General features: G+C 37.8%; 1 protein-coding gene across 3 annotated transcripts in view; it reads left to right on the forward strand.

The window, feature by feature from the left end:
• Window positions 1–24,338, forward strand: part of MYO16 (myosin XVI) — a 363,109-nt gene that overhangs the window by 246,277 nt on the left and 92,494 nt on the right. For all 3 annotated transcript variants that reach the window (XM_021415119.1, XM_021415129.1, XM_021415137.1), the window contains 3 exons: window positions 7,860–7,932; window positions 17,324–17,476; window positions 18,082–18,282. In XM_021415119.1, coding sequence (XP_021270794.1) covers window positions 7,860–7,932; window positions 17,324–17,476; window positions 18,082–18,282 — 427 coding nt within the window. The remainder of the gene's footprint in view (window positions 1–7,859; window positions 7,933–17,323; window positions 17,477–18,081; window positions 18,283–24,338) is intronic.

Raw genomic sequence — 24,338 nt, forward strand, 5'->3', positions numbered from 1 at the left:
TTTGTGGAAATATTTCCTTGTGAAATTATTTCCACCTGTCTTGTAACTTGAAGGCTATGCGATGTTGTAAGTTCTAGCTAAAACACAAATTCGGTTTGGTGTTCTCAGGAATGAGAAATTTGCTATATATATATATGTAACATATACCTATGCTTGAAAAAGGATAATTTTTCTTTTAGCTTGGCTAATGGGAGCTAACAAGCTCAGGATATATTGGCAGTGCTGACAGGGCATATTAAATTTTAGCAGGCTAACCTCAGCCTGAGGTACATTTCAAAACTTGAAGATAAATAGCTTACTTTAAGCATAAATGAAGTTCAGTCTCCTTCATTGATATTTCTGTGCATTGCATTCACCAGCTTAAGATAGGAAAACACTCCCCCACCTCTTCTTTTTGTCCAGCCTGATCATATCGATTTACCTGTCATAGTAAATCAGGGCATAGCACAGTTTAAGATGTAGTTGGTATTAATGCAAGTCCTTGCACAAATCTGTGATGTGTGGTTCAAATTTATTTCATATATGAGTTACTAAAGCAATGAGCATCTTATATCTCCAGTTTGATGCAGTTTTAATAAACGCTGAAGATCCAGCAAAACTACCAACTAATGTTGCTAAGTAAAGCTGATAGATTTCAGGCCAAACTTCGTTTCCTGCTTGGAGAGTTGCACAGTTACTACTTAACAGATGGGATAAAGCCTTCATCACAAATCGGGAATAAGGTTTCTAGCGCAGTTCTCTCTTTTTTTTTTTTTTTTGTTACAAGGTAGCTTAACTCTTCTTCCATGAGAATTTTTGAAACAGTAAAATTAGATTTATTGGTTTAGTGACTGTTAAGTAACATTTGACATTGAGATTTTGAGTAAACTGTTACTTGTTTTTAATTTTATGGTAAAGCTACTGGATTTTGGTTGTTAATATTGATTTAAATTTACCATGAAACAGCTTGTGGCTGATTTGGGGCAAAGAAAATATGATGATTGCCATTAGATCTAAGGGAAGTGGAGAGGAATCCGTACTTGATTCCACAGCTTGATCAGATTGCACAGAGCCTGGCCTTGAATATCTCCAGGGGCGAGCCATCCACCACATCTCTGGGCAGTCTGTTCCAGTGCCTCACCGCCCTCACTGGAAAAGACTTTTTCCTTATATCAAACCTACATCTACCCTCTTTAAGCTGGAAACCATTTCCCCTTGTCCTATCACCAGTCACCTTGGAGCCTTCTCTTCTGCAGGCTGAACAGCCTGAGCTCTTTCAGCCTGTAGGAGAGGTGTTTCATCCCTTGGATCATTTTTGTGGCCCTCGTCTGGACATGCTCCAGCAGGTCTGTGTCTTTCCTGTACTGAGAAGTCCACATCTGGACACAGTACTGCAGGTGAGATTTCACTAGCGCAGAGTAGAGGGGCAGGATCACCTCGCTTGACCTGCTGGTCACGCTTCTTTTGATGCAGCCCAGGATACAGTTGGCTCTCTGGGCTGTGCGGGCACATTGCTGGTTCATGTCCAGCTTGCCATCCGCCAGTATCTCCATGTCCTTTTCGGCAGGACTATGCTCTATCCCTTCATCCCCCAGCTTGTATTGTTAGTGGGTGTTGGCTCAACCCAGGTGCAAGACCGTTCACTTAGCTGTGTTGAACCTCATGAGGTTCTTAAAGGCCCACCGCTCAAGACTGTCTAGGTTCCTCTGGATGGCCTCCCATCCCTCTGATCTGTTGACCACACCCCACAGCTTGTTGTCATCCACAAAATCACTGAGGGTGCACTTGATGCCGCTGTCAGTATCATTGATGAAGACATTAAACAGCTGTAGCAGTTCCAGCACTGACCCCTGGTCACTGACCTCCATCCAAACATGGAGCCATTGACCACTGCTCTCTGGGTTTGATCCTTTGGCCAGTTCTTTGTCCACTGAACAATCCACCCATCAAATGCATATCTTTCCAGTTTGGAGAGAAGGATGTTATGGGGATATGTGTCAAAGACCTTATTGAAGGCCATATAGATGACATCTGTGGCTCTTCCCTTGTCCATTGTTGCAGTGACGCCATCACAGTAGGCCACTAGGTTAGTCACGGAGGATTTGCACTTGGTAAAGCCTTACTGGTTCTCCTGTATCACCTCCCTGTCTTCTGTGTGCCTTAGCATAGCTTCCATGAGGATGTGCTCCATGATCTTTCCCAGCAGAGGCAAAGCTGCCTGGTCAGCAATACCCTGGGTCATCCTTTTTACCCTTCCTAAAAATAGGTGTGATGGTACCTTTTTTCCAGTCACCAGGGACTTCACCTGACTGCCATGACTTCTCAAATATCATTGGGAGTGGAAATAGGTAGACTGATTTTCCAGTTTGAGGCTAAAAGAGACTAGAGCAGTCAGGGTTGCCTAAACATGGCATTTCACGGTACTTGATTGCACTTGAGGGAAGTTGGATCTAGTGACCCAAACAATAGTAATACAATGTCATGATGTGACATATTAAGAATGCCTGATGCATTCTATAACAGGGCTTTAAATTCTTGAGGATATAAGGATGCCTGCGAACTCTTTTGAAATATATATTTTTTTCTGATAAAAAAACAGCTAATTAGATAGATTTGCTTTAGAATATCTAGATATTGTTTTCCCTATCTGCTATTAAGTAGAAGGCACTAAGTTTTATCATTTATTTTGCAAAGAGTTTCTTTCTTATGTGCCCTGAAAATGGGGTTAATGCCAATATACATGCCATGTTATAGGCAAGCAAAGTAAGGTAGCATTCATCATTACCACGTCAGCCATAGATTTCTGTTTCAAATAAAGCACAGGGAATATACCTGGATCTGTATTTTCTGAAAGGTTCTCTATTCTTACTGAGTAATCTTATTCCCAGCGACATTCAAGGACTACCAGAGAGTAGTAGTGCAACATTTATGTGGACAAAGGAAAGATCTCCAGAGTCTCATTCGCAAAAGTCTTGATACACATCACCTGATTTATACTATGATCATGAGTGAGATATTTCTGAAACAGAAGCCTGCCCAGCTTAAGACAAAAATCAGAGCCTAAACTAAAAGTTTTATTGATCTATTATTGAACACAGTAGAAGGATGCTGAGTATGCAGGAGGGACAGAAAGAAAGTTCGTGTTCAGAATATGAACCCACAGGAGAACTGTTTTTATATGTGGAGGAAGGGAAACTCTAAAACATACAGACAGTACAAAGCATTGAATACAGCATTGTGTGTAGCATCATATTTTGAGATCTGCTTCAGTCTGGATCTTTGCCAGTGTTTCAATGAACAATACAACACCATGTTTTGAAGCAGAAAACAAATTTTGCTTTAAAGAGCTAGGGGAGTATATGTGTTGCTGATGAGAGAGCTATAGATCTTGAATCTATTAGCAAAAATGTGTCTTCTTTCCTGCCGTACCTGTCAAGTCACTCAAGGAAATGTCTGTCAGATGCAGAGCTAGCGTTTGTTTCCACTGTGTCCAACTGTTCTTTATCTATACCTCTCATGTTTGGTTATGGTAATTTTAAAAGAAAAATAGCAATTGTTGAACAAAATGACTGAGCAATATGGAAATTACGCTAAGTCTCCACAAAAATCACAGAATCTTAAAAAAAACTCAGAAAAATCACTCTCAAAAGTCTGGATTGTCAGTAACTGTTTGAGATGAACAACTTTTGCAACTGGGAACACTAAGCCTGTGTCTCATGAGCAGCACCATTCAAGAGCTGTATGTATGGCAAGAGGTGTAATCTGTCCCTGTGGGAGCACTGAGGAGGTCTAGGTAGGATTCTGAGTGCGGCAGCTCTGAGTTGAAGGCTTGGCTATATATCCCATCTAATTATAGAAATACTTCCTCATCAGCCAGTATTGCTTCTGGTTTATCCAAATGACACATAAGCTAACTTGCTTCCCTCCTTGCTACTAGCAGAAGTTAGAGGAAGAACAAGAAACCTTATATCCAGGCAGATGAAAAGTCATCTTTAGATCATATAGCCTCAACAAATTCACCGCACTGCTTTATGTAGGTGGAATATGAAGAACAGCAATGGAAATGAACCCTGTGGATTTCAGAGCTGAAAACCATCTGGGATGAATAAGAGAGATCAGATTAAAAAAAAACTGTAGACTTGTCTGAAATGATTGGTCAAAACTATGTAAAGGGAATTCTACTCACCTATACCAGAAATGGCAAACAGGTCAAAAGTCTCTCATGGTGAATGACAAGAGGTCTGCCAAGATGTTAGATTGTCATACAGGATGTTTTGTTTATGTGCTTTGTTTTTAGGAGTTACCAAGAATTTTTATGTCATTTCTTCATAATGTAACTGTAACCCATACAAGATCAAAAGTTGTTTCTAGTCTATGAGGAACTAATATACAGTAGGAATCATTCTGAAGAAAAAGGCAGAACTAGAGACATTGTAAAGTATTTTTGGTTGAAAGGCTGTTTTGTAAATCACGGATACGGTTAGCATCCACTGTATGTTTAAGTATTCACAGCTATGTACTCGTGTCAGAAATGGAAACATTCTTCAAATACTGGCAAAGTGCTGTTTCCTAATTTTTATGTGAAAAATTATTGTCAAACCTGAAAAGAAGTAATAATAATAATACAGTAAAAGTAATTACTACTTCAATAACTGAATTTCATGTCCATATAAAGTGCAAGTGTCACCTTCGCTTAGCTTCCAAATAAGGTACAGAACGTTACCTCAAGAAACTGAAGGTTTGGTCACCAGTTTTTTATGATAACTGTTTTATTTATGCATATTAAATGTTGAATACCTGAAACATAGTGAGGACAATCGTCTGTGATGTTCAGCAACCATAAAAGAATTGGGTAAAATAAAGGAATTCTTCAGAACAAAAATACTCTTTTTAATATTTGTTCTTTTAGACACAGGTGACATGCCCTTTCATTTCTAAACATGAAATCATGCATGCTTTATTTTGCCTTGGGAATCTGTGCTGTGTTTAATTTAAGGAAGTAATTTTGTTGGAATTAATATGATTGACAGATAGCCAAGAAACTATATGTGGACTCTCTGAGGAGAAAGGTAGTATGAAACAGAGGAGGACAGAAAGACAGAGAAAATAAAGTAAAATAGTTTGTAACTACATATAAAACATGTAATTTTTATGTTGCTTTGTCTGTTGCTGTTTAATTTGCAAAATATGGACAATATTAATCAGAATCACAGAATAATCATAGGCGTAGATTGGAAGGGACCTTTAAGATAATCAAGTTCCAACTGCCCTGATAGGGAATATTTTAATACGTAAAATTACTGTCATTCTTGGTGAAATTTTGCGTGTAGGTGTCTCAGTACAGGAAGAAATTATCACCGTGCTAGTGGAGATAGATCCTTGTTCTATTTGCCCTGTCAATGTTGTTTTCATATAGTGAGTGCATCTTCTAACACTACACAGCCAAGGTTATCACATGGAGTTCAACAAAATATTAGGATGATGTGTTTTCCTGTTAAATAGATGCATCTCCATGAAAATCAAGATGTTTCTCAGAGATCTCACAGTTTTAATAAGGAATGTTACTTGAAGTAGATACATTTTCCCTGGGAGTGTTAGAAACTAGGACTAGGTGGGGTTTTTTTGCCTGATTTACAGTGTTTCAGTAGGTCAATTTGTTTTGGTCTCTTCCTTATAGAAATATTTACATATTTATTGAGAAAGAATAAGGAAGACCAATTTGACAAAACAACAGCCATGGCACTCAGCTGGGATGTAAGCAATCCAACCTCAAATCCACTCATTGAATTAAACAGAGAAGAGATGAGCAGTTCCTTTGGTATTAAGTACATCTAAATAATTGTGATATATAATGGAATACTTCAGCAATTGTATTACACAGCAGCTCCTGTTACGTTTTCCTATGAGGAAAGTTATAGCTAAATAAGAAAACAATGAAGTAAAATAGCAAGTGTTCTGAAATTCCAAGCAATTCCAAGCTTTTTTTTTTTTTTCCAAAACTTATTTGAATAACATGATAATTCTGGTCTTCTAATTCTTCTTTATAAAAGTGAACAAGTTTTTTTTTCAAAACACATTATGATGAGGAATGTACATCCATCTCTAATCAGTAACACTTGGTAATAAGGCTTAGCTTTTTGCATACCATTTAGATCACACTCGGAGATAGTGATATATCTAGGTGCTTCTTGTTGCAGAAATTTCCTTGGAGGCTAATCAACCTCACGATAACCTCTCTTGCCCAATAAAGTCAGTCTAGGCTAGATTTATTATGCAGCTCTCTATGTCTGACATTTATGCATGTAACCATGGCACCAGGCTTGTGACAATGAGTGGTGGATTGAACTAGTGTGCCTTAGAAATGAAGACAAACTTCATGGATATCATTTCTGAAGAAGACTCTACTAGTCCCTAAGGACTGTTTGGTTTTTTTTTCTAGTCTGTTTTCAAGTACTCTGTTTTAAATATTTTACTGTTTTGAATGTTATATGCGATTTGCTTTCAGGGCTGCTGGATCCTCACCCAATTGAGTGGTAGTGATGGTAATTTTATATTGACTGTAGTAGACCTATAATGAAGCACTCAGCAGTGGGTCACCTTTCTTTCCCTTTACTTCCATAATGTGGTATACACAAAAATTTAAACAGAGATGAAAAGGAGAAACATGGAGGAAAAATGTGGAAGGAAAAGTAGATCTCAGAAACAGAAATGCAGCAATTTTATTTGCATGCATTCACATGTTATATGTACATTTACAAACTACGTTGTAAAAGAGAAAGGAAAACTCGTCTGCTTTAGAAAGTGTCCATCTCCTTTCTCAAGAATGGAAGGATTTTTCCTTTTCTATTTTTCTTCTCTCCAAGACATCTATTAGCTATAATGGGAAGTGTTTCATTTTACTTGGAGATTGCTTCATGCTGTAGAAAGTCATGCTGCATTCATAGCCAAACTACAGCCTGTTTTTGACAAGTTTTTCTGTCTTTAATGATACATGAAGAAAAAGCTCAGACTCAGCCACTTCAGCACTGTTGTATAAAGTTCTCAAATTCTTCCAAAGCAAGCAGTAGAGTATCCCAAACATTCATTTTTCTCCCTGTAATGACTTAAATTCTCCTCCAGATCTGGATGACAATGAGTTAGTTCCAAGTAAGTAGAGAGTAATAGCACCTTTGTCCTTTTCCTATTCTCCCTATCCAAATCCTAGGTGACTATCTCACCCTAGTCCTTCCTGGCCCAAAATAAAGCCCTTCCCTGGATGTAGGCAGTGGTGTAAGACAAATAAGATGGACTGCCAACAGGTTTTTTTTATATAAATACAGGGAAGAAGTGTCTGTCATCTTCATGCCAAAATCCTCACTGTTCTTTCTCCTGAGAGATGTAACCTCTTATACAGCTGGAGCTCAGAGCCTTTGCATGATGCTGGCGCAGGAGACTTTGGCTTAATAGGTTTCCCTTGATGTGCATTCAGTAGCAGCAGTTCTGGCTGTTGGGGAAATAGAAACTGAAAAGGGTGACTGAGTGCATCCAGACAATTTAGAAGCTTCCCTTCAATGGCTATTCCTCATCTGAGTGAATAGATAGCTACACCTTTAGAAACTGGATTTTGAAGAAGCTAAGTATTTGTTTCCCTTCTTTTTCAAATTTGTATTACAAGACAGCTGCTAAAACAATCTCAACCCTTTATTTATGTTTGATATGAGAGATTGGTGGGTATAATTTTTATTCTGTTGTGTAGAGAGTCTACATGTGTGCTTCAAACCATTTTTTTTAAAGGAAGCCATTTTCATCCTAGAACAGAAATACTTTTGTAAGGAACAACAGATATATTATTCTCTTACTTGAATTCTTATTGTCTGTAATATGTGGTGTTTTTTTTCCAGTGACCGGATATTTGAAATTGGAATACTGGATATTTTTGGATTTGAAGAATTTCAAAAGAATACTTTTGAACAGGTAAGTAGCTTCGTTTTTCTGAATTCACTATAACTGTCAATCATCCACAAAGATATATTTTCTTTTTTAGCCAAAACAAATGTTTTGATCAGAATATAAATTTCAGGGAGGAAAAAACTTGTTCATAAAATGTTTTTTTCTCTATCTGCATGTATGGGTCTGAATTAAAACCCAGGCTTTGTCAAGTTACAGAGTTATTCATCATTTTAGAAGAATCTGGTAAACATCTATCATAATGATTTGAAAGAGGGATAGTATCAGCATTGAAAGACAACCTGAGGAAAGTACTCAGTGTTGTCTATTTTCATGCTTTGTGAAAGTGATCCTTCAGCTAGGTCAGCAAGTAGGAGGACAATAGACTGGATTGGGATAAAGACCAAAAGGTCTTCAGATGCCTTGAAGAAGAAAGAAAAGAATGAAAACACTCAGTTTTTCTAAGTGCTATTACTGGCAGATTCATCTCCTTGTGACTTTTCAGTGTAAGACTTTTTAAAAGACTGAATGACATCCATGGAAAATAAATTAAACTTTAGCTCGATGAATGCCTAAAAATCCATTTAAATATGAAACATTTTTTGAAAACTGTGGAACTGTTTGCTTACCTTTAACACTACTCTCTAAACACCAAAGCTCTTGTCAGGTGCATATTCCAGAAGATTTTAGCAACTGTACACAACATGCTGAAAGAGATGTGTAAGTTTTTGTTCTGTTGTTCATTCATTCTGTTACACAGCAAAAGAAAATCAGAGCAGTAGGAAAAGGACAACAAAGGACGTAATATTGTTTGAAATCAGAATTTGCCCCTTTATCTCAGTTAATCCATTGTTTTATGGATCAACTTCCTCCTTCTCATGATATGGAAGTCATCATGCCACATTAGTTCAGTATGTGTAGCATATTTACATGCACATAGTTTCCAAAAGTCTGAAAGCACAAAAAGGTGAGCTTACCTTTGTCTTCAAAGTAACATTTAAGAATACAATAACATATTTCCAGCTCCCCTTCCACAAAACTGTTTTTGCTGTTACAGTTCTGCCTAGCTTGAAAGCTTTGGTGGCCTGAAGATGATTGCCAGTATCCATAGCCATTTACTCAGTGAGAATACCTTCTTTGGGGGAAAATATAAAATGAAAAATAGAAAACATTTTGATGGACCGAGGATATGTCCACACTCAAAATTAGTCCCATAAAACCTAATGATTAACTAGGATAAACTATTCCAGACATTTTAAAAGAGTCTCAGAAGAGAGTAGTGCACCTTGAGACTTACTGGTTTGTTTGTTTTTTTTTCCCACTGACTCTTTTCTGCATTGTTTTCTGTCATGAAGCACATATAACTTCTGTGGCTGATATCACAAAAAATGCCATGAATTCTGCTTTTCAAAGATTTTCTGCTTTGTGACTGCAGAGGATGCTTGAGATGAGCCTAACAGGAAAATGAGTAAAAGTAGTTTTAGGATTTCTTCATAGTAAACATGGTATTTCAAATTCAACATTGAATTATTATTGTATTTTTTAATAAATAAATATGTATCAGGAGACACTAACTGTCCCCCCACTTAGACTGAGTGGGTTTTGTTGAGTAATATTAAGTAATAGTGTGGGTCATTACATCAGAAACTAGTGAATTGCATTCCTTGAAAGACAGAATGGTGGTGAGGGAATTACAAAGTTCATTTTCATATCAGCTCTGTAATGTGGTTGACACATCAGATTCCTGAAGCGATAGGTTGCCGGATCAGCAAACAGAAGCAGATTGTATCTCCACATGGCGCAATGTAATCACACGGACACACATACCCCTAACTGCCTGCACTCAGGAGCTGTGCAGCAGTCTAGCCTAGCTCAGTATCCTGCCTGGGCTCGTTAACTCTGTTGATAAACAGGCTTGCAGCCCAGATAGGGTCCTCATGTGAAGCATTGCATCATGTCTGCAAACACGTCCAATGTCAAGGCCTGTGATTGCAGAACATTAACAGTAAATGGGCCTAGCAGCTAACCGGTGAAGGAGCTGTAAAAATTACTTTTTCATTACATTTAGATTAACATATTTTCAAATGGCATTACAAAAATAATTTGGCAGAAATTAACCTTTGGTTTCAAATTAGTGTAAGACAAGGCATTCTGTTTGTCCGCTTTCTTGAAAAAATGACTATCTTCATGAAAGAATAAAAACCCGTGATTGCTGCAATCTGGGGATGTTCCAAGCAGATGTGTGAATCTTTCTGATGATTCAAATCAGGTCAGTTGATAGACATTCTAACAGAACATTTAAAATAAGCCGACAGAAAGCCATGAGGATGATGAAGGGACTGGAGTGCCTCTCCTGTGAGAGGTGAGACAGCTGGGACTGCTCAGCTTGGAGAAGACTCAGGAAGATCTCATCAGTGTATACAGATACCTAAAGGGAGGATGTGAACAGGTTGGAGCCAGACTCTTCTCAGTGGTGCCCAGTGCCAGAACAAAAGGCCATGTGCACAAACCAGAACACAGAAGGCTCCCTCTGAAGCCCAGGAAGCTCTTCTGTGCTGTGCAGGTGATGGAGCCCTGGCACGGGCTACACAGAGAGGTGATGGGGTCTCCTCCTTGGAGACACTGAAAACCATGTGGACATGGTCCTGGACAACTTGTTCTAGGTAGCCCTTGTTGAGCAGCAAGATTGGACAAGATCGGTGTTTTCTTAGGACATGTGTTTGAGAGGAACTGTATTTGTTTACTGTTTAATTTGCACTTCTTTAAAAGTAGAAAATTTCTGCTGCTCTTCTGATAATGTTTAAAGCTAGGTTAGATCTTGATCCATGGTCCTTCACAGCACAGCACCAAATACTGCAGACAAGGAATGCTGCTATGTTCTTTGTATCATTATGGCACTGTGTTCTGTGACTGCGAGAGAAGACAACACAAATGAGCTCTTGGCAAATGAATATACGCAATAAGCTGGAGAGAAGGTGGATGAAGTGGTCTGCATCATTTTCCCCTAATTCTTTCTATGTTTATTATATCAGAGGAACGAGATGGTAGAGCAGAAAGAGTAGCACTTCTTTCCCATGTGTAAACTCAGAGTAATCAAGGTCTGTAGTTGTGGAAGATCATAAAAAAACAATAATGCAGTTAAGTAGAATGGGCTCTTGTAGAGTCTTTCCTCTTTGTTGTCTAAATCAAGTCATAAACTGAAAAAATATTTAGCTCTTGCTATGTAATGTATTTAGCTCTTGCATGGTCTTTTGCCTCTGTAGACCTCTTATGATTTGCAGAAGAAAGTATATATTATAACCTCCTTTTTATAGGAAATTTTAGTGATTTATCTGAGTCAGGACTGAAACAGTCAAGTGTCTCGACTCTCATTCAACTCTATGCCCATTAAAGTGTGTGCAGCAGTAGAGAAGCGTGGCTCCTGTGGCAGCTTGGTGCTGCATTTCTCTTACCATAGAGGTCAGCTGGCTCCTAGAGCACAGTGCATTGCCTGCTCCACTCAAGGCTTCATTTCAGAGTCACTGCAGTGAAGCAAAAGGACTTGTACAACCCAGCTGTGTTCACGGGAATTTTTGCCTGCATTATTATGTTTAGTAAGTCTTAATTATTTCTTTACTTAATTTGCTGAGACTTCATTTGATTTTGTCACGTCATCTTCTCTAGCCAAAACAGTCATAATGAAATATTTTTTAAAATAAATTACTTTTCCTCGTTCAGGAGCCTTTTTCTAGCTATCTAAATGTAAGTTCATGTTGCCTATTACAGAGATAGATGGACACAAAAAGGTAAAAGTTACATGAATTAATTTTCCTACAGTCATTACAGTCTCAGTGATAGCAGATGGGAGGTTAGTACACAAGTGTCTGCATTCAGGAAGTCTGAAGGGCATTCCAATATTTAATTTTATGCAGAAAAATAAATCTTCTTTGGTTTTGCCTGTCCTGAGGAATAGGAATGTGGTCCAGCTAGCCTCCATGCGCAGGAAGGTTTTAATATCCCTATCAGAGAACAGCGAGAGCCAGGTGTCCTGTTGGTACCAGGGAACCAGCCATACCCATCCTAATGGGCACTGTCATGCAAGATCTGGTCGTAGTGGGTAGAGCCCATCGCCAGCAATGAGGCAGCAAGCAGCAAGTCAGGGCTGGGGTCCCATTAGGAGCAGTGAGAGACATGTCTGGAAACTGACACTGCCATGGGGCCTCTAGGACAGGGTCAGGACATGGACGGGGGGAGGGACCCAGAGGAAACTGGCCAGGACCATAAGAATTAGTGCCCTCAGGGGCCTGACAGCCTCGTGCTATAATTTGTTCCTTGACCCATTTTCTGAGAATCTTTCACTCATTGTGGCTTTTGTCATCTTGTAGCCTTGTTCCCTCTCAGTCTCTTTGTACTTTTTTCATTCTGCACACATTTATTTCATTTGGGCAGGATGCTGTTATCTGCCCAGTGTTCAGAAAGCCACTGGAAAATCAGTGTTAGTCTTTTTTAAAGCTGGCTACCTCAATATGCTCACCATGTACCTGACATTAAAATACTTCTTTTTTTTTCTTTTTTCTTTTACAGTAGACACGTTGTGGCTGAAAATAAAATCCTTTATCTAAAAATGTAGACTCCTAGACAGATTCAGTTTGTGATAGGTGAAATGCTGCCCAAGGCCTTTTGTTAACTGGTTTCTTGCTTTTCCACAGCAGCACTCCATTACATCCCATTACAGCAGTATTGCTGACCAGCAGTAGGAGGGAAAAAATGGAGTGGATGTCTTTAATTCCAGATTTCTTCAAGGAAAGAACTGTTATTACCATGTTAGTTTCCCTGTTTGTTTAATATTCTTGTGTGTTCAAAATCAGGTGGCGGTATATTCCAGTTTGCACTGAAATTGTATCCTTTATAGAAGGGCTTTACAGACCCTCCCTTGCGGAAGAACTTTCAGGTAGCAGCTATCCATAACAAAATTTTATTATACGAGGGTTACTCTGAAAGTAATACCTCCTATTTTATTATGTTGGCCCACGATGTCAGAGACAGATGTTGGTGCCATGGCAGTGGAGGGTGAACCTACCCACCAATATTCCCTTACATTTTGTTGCCATGTGACAGATGCCAGCAGAGAGGCACTCTGGCAAAATGGCGTCTGACAAGGAAGTGCGGATCCATCAAAGGTATGTCACTGGAAAGAGCAGCACCCAATGACATTCACTGGTGCTTGCTAAACGTTTCTGGAGACCAAACAATGGATGTGAGCACAGTGAGGTGGTGGGTGGTACATTTCAGTAGTGGTGACATCAACAGTGGCTCACTTCCACTGGTGCAGATTTTCGTGATGGTGGCATGCAGGCTTTTGTTTATTGCTGGTGAAAATGCATAGCTAGTGATAGTGAAAGTGTTGAAAAAGAGTGTTTTTTTTTAAGCTGAGAATTTGCTCTATCAAATATTGTTATTGTGCTCTTTGTATCTGTTGCAGTTTCCGTGGAAATAAACAGGAGGCATTACTTTCAGAGTGACCTACAGAGCACTCTCATAGAATCACAGAATGGCTTGGGTTGGAAGGGACTTAAAGGATCATCAAGTTCCAACTCCTCTGCCCCAGGCAGGGCTGACAGCTGCTAGATCAAGTACTAAATCTAGGGACAAGGCATCCACCACAACTGTGGGCAACCTGTTCCAGAACCTCACCACTCTCTCATTAAAAATTTCCCCCTGACATCCAATCTAGATCTCTCTTCCTTTAGTTTAAAGCCATTCCCCCTTGTCCAATATCTACCCATGTGAAAAGTTTATTTTCCTCATGCTTATAAACTCCCTTTAAATATTGGAAGGCCACAATGAGGTCTCCCCACAGCCTTCTCATTTCCAGGCTGAACAAGCCCAGTTCCCTCAGCCCTCTGATCATCTGATCACCTCCCTCATAGTGGAGGTGCTCCAGCCCTCTGATCATCTTTGTGGCCCTCCTCTGGACCCTCTCCAACAGCTCCACATCTTTCCTGTGTTAGGGGCTGCAGTACTCCAGCTGGGGCCTCACGCAGGCAGAGCAGAGGGGGACAATCACCTCCCTTGCCCTTCTGGCCATCCATCTTCTGATGGAGCCCAGGACACCATTGGCCTTCCAGGCTGGAAGCACACACTGCTGGCTCATGTTCAGTTTTTCATCAGCCACAACTCCTAAGTCCTTCTCAGCAGGGCTACTCTCAAGGAGCTCTTCTCCCAGTGTGTATACATATCTGGGATCACCTTGACCAAAGCGCAAAATCTTGCACTTTGCTTTGTTGAACACTGTGTTCTGTTGTATTTTGTTTGGGGAACACAAAATGGAAACTGACCCCAAGACAACGTAAATTCCTTGTGAAATAAAATTCTTCTGACGGAAAGGCAGAAGTACTACAAATTTGTGTTGAATCTGCTCAGAACACAGGAAGTCTGTATTAGGTCCTATTGCCCCTAAAAAGCAAAGGAAGAAAAGTAATAATTTCTGGTGTTACACATTCATTAAAATTATTCTAATTGGTACTCTACATGAAAGTTGTAGAAATCTAGGAACTGTTACGCACAGTAGTAAAAGAGGAGAAATGTGTGTATATGTATGTGTATATATATATATCTTTTTTATTTTCTCTTAGAGTAGCAGATACAAGAGGGAACAGTAATGAAGATAATTCTGAGAAATGAATGATTATCTACCCTTAGGTCTAAAAATATTTTCTGAATCCAGTCTTAGTAAACAGAAGTTGATTCAGCCTTCCATTATCTCAGAAACATGTTTTTGAGAAAAGCTAGAGCACGTCTTTACAAATTAAACTTGGCGTCGTAGTTCCATCGTCTTAGCCAATAACATACAGTCTGATAGATGGATTGATATGACAGGTGTAAGCTTTACTCAGTGTTCTGAATACACATCCCTTGAGAGAGCTAGTCCTTCTGCACAAGCAAAGGATGTAAATAAGCTTTGCAGAGGGTGTTTACATCCATTGGTCCCCCACTGATTGTAAGTCACCAAGTTTTCTCCCTTACCTTTTTTTGCTATGCTTTTTCAGACGTTATTTTCTTTACAGCGAGGAGCAAGGAAACAAATACAATGCGCTAATGATATGTGCTTTTCTGTCTTTGGAGCACAGTATAAATTTCTACCTTTGTTTTAATTTTGAGTATGCTTAGTAGTACTAACTGGCCAAATGCAGTAAAGGAAGAGAGGTCAAGCTAATGAGGTGAAAATCTATCAGTTTTACCAAATGACGCTCTGTTTTTTTTCCAAATACTGCAATTTGCATGCTACTTCAAGTTCAGTTTGTTTAAATACTTGAAGTTGTCCTTTTTGTTTTCTTTTGTTTTCTTATAATATCCTAGAAGTACATTTTAATGAAGACTCTGACACCTAAGTTGTGTGGGGTTTTTTCACCTACACATGGCAGTGAGTTAGGATTAGAAAGGGTGGAATAGAAGATTTCTACTGAAGAGACATACAATGGAGCCAATTAGAGGCATGCAAAGAATAGTTTAACCGTATTTAATGGCAAGAAGCATCATAGATAATGCTGAGTAACTCTGTAAAGTTAAGCAAATGTACAATGCTTAGAGTTACACCTACATTTATTTTAGGTAAAAAGTCATTACTACTACATTTCCATCTAGTTTGCATAGGTGAAATTAAATACATGTAGTTTCTCAATTTTTCATATCTTTGGACAGAAAACACATCATTGTTTTATAAACTTCATATGACACATCAGAAGAAGATGGGTTAGCAAAGGAGCTGTGTTCATTTTCATCAGATTTCTACATTTCAGCTGCTGTAATTGTTACAGCAACTCGTGTCAAGCATTTAATTTAAAACCTTCAGTTTATCACCTTTTTCCATTGGGATGTATAAAACATTGAAATGGGGAAAGATATGATGAGAGTGTTTTGCTTTTAAGCAGCCGTTGGCTGGTCTCCTGGTGCTCATTCTGCAGAGCTGCTGCTCACAACCACTGCTAGATAGAGCAGTGAGTTTATAGGTTTATGGGGATTTTGTCAGCTTCTCTTAGGGTAAAATTAATTAATTGTAAAATTAAATGGTTCTCTAAAGATCTCATTTGCAAATATAGATATACACAGCATGTGTCATGCCCTGTGAAGTATAAGCTTGTAATGTTATGTATACTTTCTAAAATAAAGTTAAGAGTCTTCTGAAGAGATTTTGGAACTAGAATTTGAATTTGGAGAGCAAGCAGCAAAGCATATATTTGTCTGACACAAAGTTTAAAAAGCTGTCTCTTTCCATATAATAATTAAATAATACAAGTCAATTTTATACTTTCATTGTTAACAAAATAAGACAAAAATCCTGCTTTTAAAAAACTGTTTTTATTTGATCCTGTCTTTTGTCTGCACTTTAATGCATTGGTAAAGCCAATTAGTAACAGGCGTTTGGTTACAAAATGTGTTTCTTGTTCTGTTTCTTCTTATAGTTACTGACAGTTGCCTACTTCATTGTAGAACCAGTGTAAGGTGGCTATTCTGGCAGGAGGAGTTGATGGAAAATTCAGGCAGCTTATTCTTTTCTCATTTTCTTTTCCCTTACCTGGTTTTTAAGCCTGTACATTTATGCTTGATCTAAATATTTCATATATTTTTTAACATGACTTGCTGGTGGAATTGCTTTTTCTACAATTTGTTCATGAAGGATATAGTTTATGGCCAAAAAAATACATGACTAATTTAATATGAAAAGGGACTTTGTGTAGTTGTTCCTTGCATGATTCCTCATATAAAGTGTCTTCCAACCCTCTTAAGATTTTCTATTTTCTTAATTTCGTAGTGATAGTTAATACACCATTGGAGGAGATCTTAGAATTTCCCACTAGAATTTCCATTTTAATATAAATAAAATAGTTTAAGATTTACTCAACAAAGTTACTAAACTTTGTTGAAGGTTATGAACTGAATAAAGGACAGAAGGTAGCAGAATAAGCTGATTCAACCCTCACCTGTTTTTAATTGAAAACAAGATTTGTATTAAACTATTTATTTTAGAAAAATGTCACTACAACTCTTAAAAGGCAATCAAAGAAAGTATTTGAGAGTTTTTTATATTATTTATCTCCACAGACTTTGAACTTTTCTATTGAAGACTGTCTTCTTGCCAACTTTCCCTTCAATCAATGGAATTAGAATAAATTTACACTGTTTGGTAGGGGTGGTATTTGATAATTCTTTTGAGGAATTCACACTGATCTGTGCAGACAGAAAACTGTTTGTTCCCAATTTAAGTGATAGCTGTTAAAATGTAAATTTCACTAGGGTCTTCCTAATCTGTGGTCTACAGAGAGATAATATGTTGTGAAATGACGTTTCATCAAATTTAATATTAGATGTGCAGTAAACCTTACATCAATTAATTATCCAGTAGACTTCTAATCTTCATGTTTTCTTTGTTTTGCAATAGCTATGCGTCAATATGACCAATGAGAAGATACACCAGTATATCAGTGAAGTGCTTTTCCTACAAGAGCAAACAGAATGTATACAAGAAGGAGTTACCATAGAAACTGTGTATTCTCCTGGAAACCATACTGCAGCCTTGGATTTTTTCTTTCAGGTAGTCTTCAGATCCACTTTACATCATGTATATTTATATACATACTCCACATCTCAGATTAATACAGTGCTTTGCTGTATTTTCTGATTTATGAGTCTCTTGAGAAAGTTATGGGCCCAAGGAAACCACAAAGAGGATCATTATAACTGCTCTTAAAACTTGAGGGCTGACAGCTTTGTAACAGTCTAGGGTTGACGAAGATGTAACAGAAAGTCATTGCCCAAACAGATTCACGTGGATGTTTGAATGTCCTGGATGCAACAATAGTACTGACCAGTCTCTGTTGCAAGTTTGGTAGTTTTCTTTGTGCCTGGAGCTAATTTCTAGAGTAAAATTTCTAACAAGAACATAGCCCAATCAGTTTCCTAAAAGATCAGCAATAATTATCATTTTTGGCAAATGAAATATGATTCCCTATGTTTACTGGAGAATTACCTTATGTGCTTAGACTTGGAGACTTAACAGAATGTTTATATTGTTTTTTCACTTTTCTTTCCATAAGATGTGTTACATGTTTTTCCTGCTAAATTACAAGCTGTTTTACTTCGCAAGGAACAACTGGAATTCTGCTGCATAAAAACAGAGAAGTCTGTTTTTCATTTCAGAAACCATCAGGCTTTTTGTCAATGCTAGATGAAGAAAGCCAGTCTAATTGGTCAGTGGAACAGAGTCTTTCTAAACGGATTCAGTCTTACCTGGATACATCAGACACAAATACAGTGTATTCCTCCACAAAGGATGGAAATGGCAACCTAGCGCCAAAGGAACAGGGCTCTACCTTCACTGTTATGCATTATGCTGGCAGGGTAAGTTCTTTGAGTGATTGGTTACACACAGTTCATGAAAAAGAGTAAATTCTGCAAGGGCTGTCCAACATCTGGTTGTAAATAATGATTCACTTTCTAATGATGAATTTTCAGATGACAGCTTAGTATCAATGCAATACGTGTATAGAATTGCTAAACACCCCTATGGTGTTTTCTAGTAGTGTTACAGAATAGGTAGACGTTGAGCAGGACTTTTTTAGCAGGATTGTGTCTACATAATTCCAACTACTAAATTGTATCTTCACTGCTTATGAGGAAGAGGGGAGATGGTGATATCTTGGCATAAGTGCTTAATGCCCTTTTAGTTGGCTTTTACTTTGCTTTCCAAAGTTATTTCAGAACGGTATAGGTTCCCTGTAGGTCCTTATGTGCCATACTTATAGGCATCATGGATACCAGTATGAGTCTGGGTCCAAGAAAAAAATGCATTTTTTTGTTGGTAATCATAACTAAAATATATATTTTTCTCTTTTTTTTCCTTTGAAATCTCAGAACATGCTGTGTCTCTAAATCTGGCTGTGAAACAGGGTGAATGTTTTTCAGTGTTCATGGCAAAAGCACAATGAGTTTTGTTAGATAGGCCTCTTACAGTTTTCTTTCCAATACCTCCTCATTTTCACATTCCCTCCACAATGACCTGCAGCCAAAATCAAGCAAAATAGTTACATTTAAGTGGATAGTAATTTTTTTTCTTATAATCTGGCCAGTTGGCCCTCCTATAGTTAGTATGATGTGCTGCCACTTCTCTCTGTTCAAAGTAAAATATTGGAAATGAGCTAATGAGGTGGTAGAGGCATAATAAATTGAGGTTTATCTCTTTTCAAAAATTTCCCCTTAAATCAGCTGAGAATGTAAAATGAAAGTTGCAGGAATCACTCCTTACATCTGAACAAATTGTTCTGTGTCCTTCCACACTTTTCAGGTCTTAAGCAGTGATTCTGTGAGCTGTCTCTTCACTGATGGAATCCCATAAAAGCTTTGTGCCAAGCAGATTGAGATTCTCTGTTCAGCTGCTGTGTATTTGATCCACAACATTATGACCACATGCACTACACTGTTCATAAATATGAATGTACTTGTTATTGGTTGATGACTTTACATATTAGTTGACTTTAAAAACCTGAGATCTCAGAAAAGCCTGCAGAACCTGGCTTTTCCATGAAACAGTGGTGCTGTGTGACCTCTAAGTAATCACTTCGGAAGCCACATGGACACTGTGGGTGCTTCAGCTTAACCAGACGAGTGACGCCTGAGTGCTCCTCTCTTTACCTAAGCAAGAGATGGAAGAGTTGAGTTCAGTGAGCAAGAAACTGGGCAATTATAGTAAAGTCTTTTTTTTTGGAATGAATATTACAATGCTAAAACAAATGTAACAGCTTTGCTGCTCCTTACTGTGAAAGGTAATTAGAGCAACCTGTTCTTCATGCTATTTTCCATGTAGAAAATGCTGGGAGTTTTTCTAGCTGCTAAAATATCAGTTTAGATTCAGAAGGAAGCTCTTTGTGCTTGCAAGGATAAGAACAGAAGAAAAATAGCTCTCATCTGTGTTGTTAAAGGTATTCTGCTGGATGACACTTTCTGCTATGACAAATGTTTCAGGTGGAACAGATTTATGCTACTGAACACTCAGTTGACTATTGGGAGTGGGTAGTCTTTGGGAGATAAGTTCAAGACTTGCCTCCAAAAAAAGACTTGCTGGCTCTGTCGTATCTCTAGGAAACATTATGTCCCCTGAGCTGTCCAGAGTGATGAGACATTGGGCTGTACATACTTAGGCTTCTTTGACCAGATTTGTCTTTTGCAGCAATATGTAGAAATATATATAGAAAGGTCTATTGTGGCTCTCACTTGGCATCAGCGGTGTTCTGATGCAGGCAAATTTGTTCCTGGCCAATGATATAACTGTAGTCATTATGGAAAGGATAAAGAGTATTTGGGCAGTATTTAAATTCTTAACCTAAATACTCTGAATAGCTCCCTGGAGGCTCTACTTTCGTCATGAGGCCTTCTATTTAGGCCTAAATTATTTGCCAAAGGTATGTGGTTTGAATACCTCTGCTACTGGGACAGAGTTAGATAACAGCGCAGTGAATGTTTTGTGAAATTTATTAGCACTTAAAGTGATAGAGCTAAGAGAGAACAGAGAGCCCCAGATGTCTAAATTCCTTTATAAATCTGTTCTGTAGTTCTTAGGTAAATATATTTTCATGAACTTGTGTTGTGATTATCCAAATTTGTCAAGGCAGTTCCAAAAAGCTTCCACACACCAGAAAACTGATAAGAAAAAAAGCAGCAAGGCAGCTATATTAATATCACAATCACAGCAATAAGCACATTTCTTAAAAATGAAAGGTTTGTCTTATTCGCTAGAGATGGACTGGGTAGGAACATTTGTTAACATTGAAGTTTCAGGTTCCTGGTTCTGAAACTTAAACCGTGGCTGGTACGGAGTACACTTTTCATTAATGTGTGTTTTATCCTTGCATGGTTGTTTACATTTTTTTCTTTTATTACATAGACTCTCGGTTTGACCTTTTCTAATAATAGTAATGACATTTGATCTAAAATTATGAATAAATAGATGGCTCTCCAAGTAATATAAATTCACACATTCTTTTGAAGTCAGTGGAGATCCTTCGGTTTACATTGGCCTAGGAACTATGCCAGACTGTCAGGTTGTACTTTGCAACCATATGGCAGTAAAATGCTCATGTCCCTGCCAAAAGAGAAGAGTTCCTGTGCAAGTGCTTAATAGCCCCTACTTTAAGAGTGACTGAGCAAGATCTTTAAAGACACTTGTACTTTTCCTGTGTCATGGAACTCTTACCAAGCTATCATTGGTTGAAATTTCCAGGGATTTATGTTAGGAATTTACATAAAATCTGATGATAGCACTGTTGTACTAAATAATTACTCAAATGGATTTTTTTTATCAGATGAGTACATCTTCCTAAGTTGACAAAAAAGCTGAATTTTAAAACATAAGTTTTTAAGACTACTCATGCTATTCTTGAGATTGTGCTATTACTATGTGTTGTATATATTTTATAGAAGTTATTTGTGATTTATATTTAATGAAATTTGTTAATAGATCAGACTTTAAATACATCAAGTTTTACTGGCACTCAAAAATAAGAATTTCATATATAAAGTGACAGTATAGTTTACATGTTTTGGTAGTCATTTTTATAGTCTGATATCAATTAAATGAGTTTAAAGTAAGTTTGGTGTGAAGCAGTCTTTCTCTGTATCGATACCTTCAGAAATCCCCAAATTTAAAACCAGGGAGCTGATTTTATTCTCACTTATAACAATTTTTCACTGATTGTAACACTTTTAACTTGGTAAAGCTTCACATTATTTACATGAGTATAGCTGAGAGATGAATCAGACCCAGAGGTTAGAAAAAGAATGACCAGTAAAATGTGGCAGGTAGTCTAAATTCTTCACGTCTAGTCTTAATCGTTAGTATTCGAGTGATGGGTCTAAGCTGCTGTTTGTGGAAGTAGCACTGAATGCAGGCTTTATGTTCAACAGAAGGTGAGGGCAGACAGCCTGATTTCCCTAGGTAATAAAAATTTTAACTGCTGTGTAGTTCACATTCATGTGAAACTGTGTCATCTGCAGCAAAAAAAGTTTATGGTTGGACTTGGTGTAGGCTCCTTTTCAACAGGTTATGTATGTAGCTCTAAGTCCAGAAAGAATGGGGTTCTGATATATTAACTCAGTTGCCATTACAGTAGCTATTTAAGCAACTCATATGTGCAGTTATATTGGAAAAAGCAGGTATTAAAAGTGCTGCCTTACTGAAGTGACGTACCTTTTTATATTTAATTGAGATGACAGACAGCCTTTTGTGAACAAAACCAGTATCTCTAGCCTTATATTTCAAGGAAGTTATAACTGACACAAATGTGTCTGTGCAATCTTGAAGACCTCCGACATGTTGATTTCTCAATATTTTATCTCAGGATAGTCATAGGAAAGTTGTCTTTTTTTCCCACTATTAAGTCTTCTTGATTGATTATAGTTACTCATTGTGAAGTATCACCTGTTCCCGTACGTTTTATGCTCAGTAGCCTTCCCAAGGACTGCACATACCATACTGTTGTTCCAAGCCTAATTACCTTACATTATTTCAGAACAGGCAGTACTAAGAGAAGAAGAGATAATGGACTGGGAAGGCCCAGAATCAAAATGAATCCAAGAAGTAGTATGGGGGAAAGAGGCTCTGAGTAATGTGTAAGAGAAAACAACACCAAAGAATTTGGTATCCATGCTTGATTTTCTAGGGAAATGGTACTTTAAGAACATCTCTATGTATAATACCATTCAGAGAGAACTTAGTTGATTTTTTCATGTGCTGTTGACTGCTTAGAAATGGAAAAAGTGGAATAAAAAAGGAAAACAACATGCACAAGTAAACTTCTGCACACAGAAGAGACCAATGCATAAGTGAGATTTTTCAGTGAAAGCCAAGAGAGAATACTGTATTATACAAACGTGACAGAACCATCCCATGGAAGGAAGCAAACAAATCTTTCTTCATTTCTCTTGAATTTTACTAGTATTATTCCCGCACAACACTGAATCTGCCTTTATCCACAGGAGCACTATGATACAGTAGTTAACTCCATGATGACATGCTTAGCAAGGGCTACTGAAAATAATAGTACTTGATACTATCAAGTATTTTACTTTATCTCCTAGTTTTAATTTTGCAGCTGAACAGAATCCTACAATGCCTTGATGTATTGCAAGTCTCTTGTAACAGCCACATAATGTCTTGGTATCTGAGTGCTCTAAGACAAATGCTTATCTGTTCAGTTCAGGCAGAAGGTAGAAAAGAATGATTTAGGTTTTGTAAGACTGAAAAAAATTCTAGTGGAAGCCTTTATCTGAAAGTTGTTTTACACATTGCCCTGAACACTGGCAGTCTGATCTCTCCTGGAAAAAATCTGCTTGTCCAGGTTATTGCTTTGTTTCTGCTGCCTGGTGTAAATGTAGGTATTCCCAGCTGCTTCTCACCATGCCTGACTGCCTGGAGGAATAGGTGTTTTGTGGGTGCAATTGATCAATGCATTTAATCATCAGCTGAAACTCCACTAAAAATGTCTAATACTGAATTTCTAGATACTTTTCTTGATAGTATTAATATTTACACTGTGGGCTCTCGTGTAATATAGAGCTTCCCATGAGTATCCCTCTGAAATCTCAGCCTTACTGATAGTCATAATTTTTGAAGAATAACATTCCATCACCGAACTTTTCTTGGGAACTCAAAATTGTTATTGTTGTTATTATTGTTATTATCATTATTTTAAGGGAAGAATCAATATGCTAATAAGTAAACCAGAAATGTATTATCTTAGCATGATACCAAGAGACACAGGTTTACCTGTAGTGACATTTAACATACCATTGTATGAGGTAATGAACAATTTCATTGTTCATGTAATCTGAATAATGTGTCATAATTTAAGCCTTATGCACTTTAAATTTATACTTGCATCAACAAATCTGGTAAGCCCCTTGTCACTGTTTCCTTGCTGCTGTTTTGACTTTTAGTACTGTAATAAATTGTTCAGACCAAAGGACCAACTTCTTTGCTCTATAAAGCAGTGCACATAATGTCCTTTAAGTGCAGATCAATGTCTGTGCCATTTCTCAGCAATGCGCATTTCAAAAATACCTCTCAGCTGTCAGCTCACCTTCACCAATGCAGTTGTCTCTGAAATGCCTCATATATCTCAGGCAGACTCTGAAACTGAACCTCTAAATCAAAAAACAAAAGGAGATGGATTAATCAATAAGGATGCTTTCATTTTCTCTATTTTTTCCTCGGGCTGAATCCCCAGACATAACAATCAAATCAGTCTCGTCTAAGCTATACCAAAGCCTGTAAAGGTTATTTGACAGATTCTCTTTTTCACATAGATAAGATAGTTGTACATTTTTCCCTTTTTCTTCCTTCCTTCCTTCCTTCCTTCCTTCCTTCCTTCCTTCCTTCCTTCCTTCCTTCCTTCCTTCCTTCC

Source organism: Numida meleagris, chromosome 1 (assembly GCF_002078875.1).
Source record: "Numida meleagris isolate 19003 breed g44 Domestic line chromosome 1, NumMel1.0, whole genome shotgun sequence".
Lineage (NCBI taxonomy): Eukaryota > Metazoa > Chordata > Aves > Galliformes > Numididae > Numida > Numida meleagris.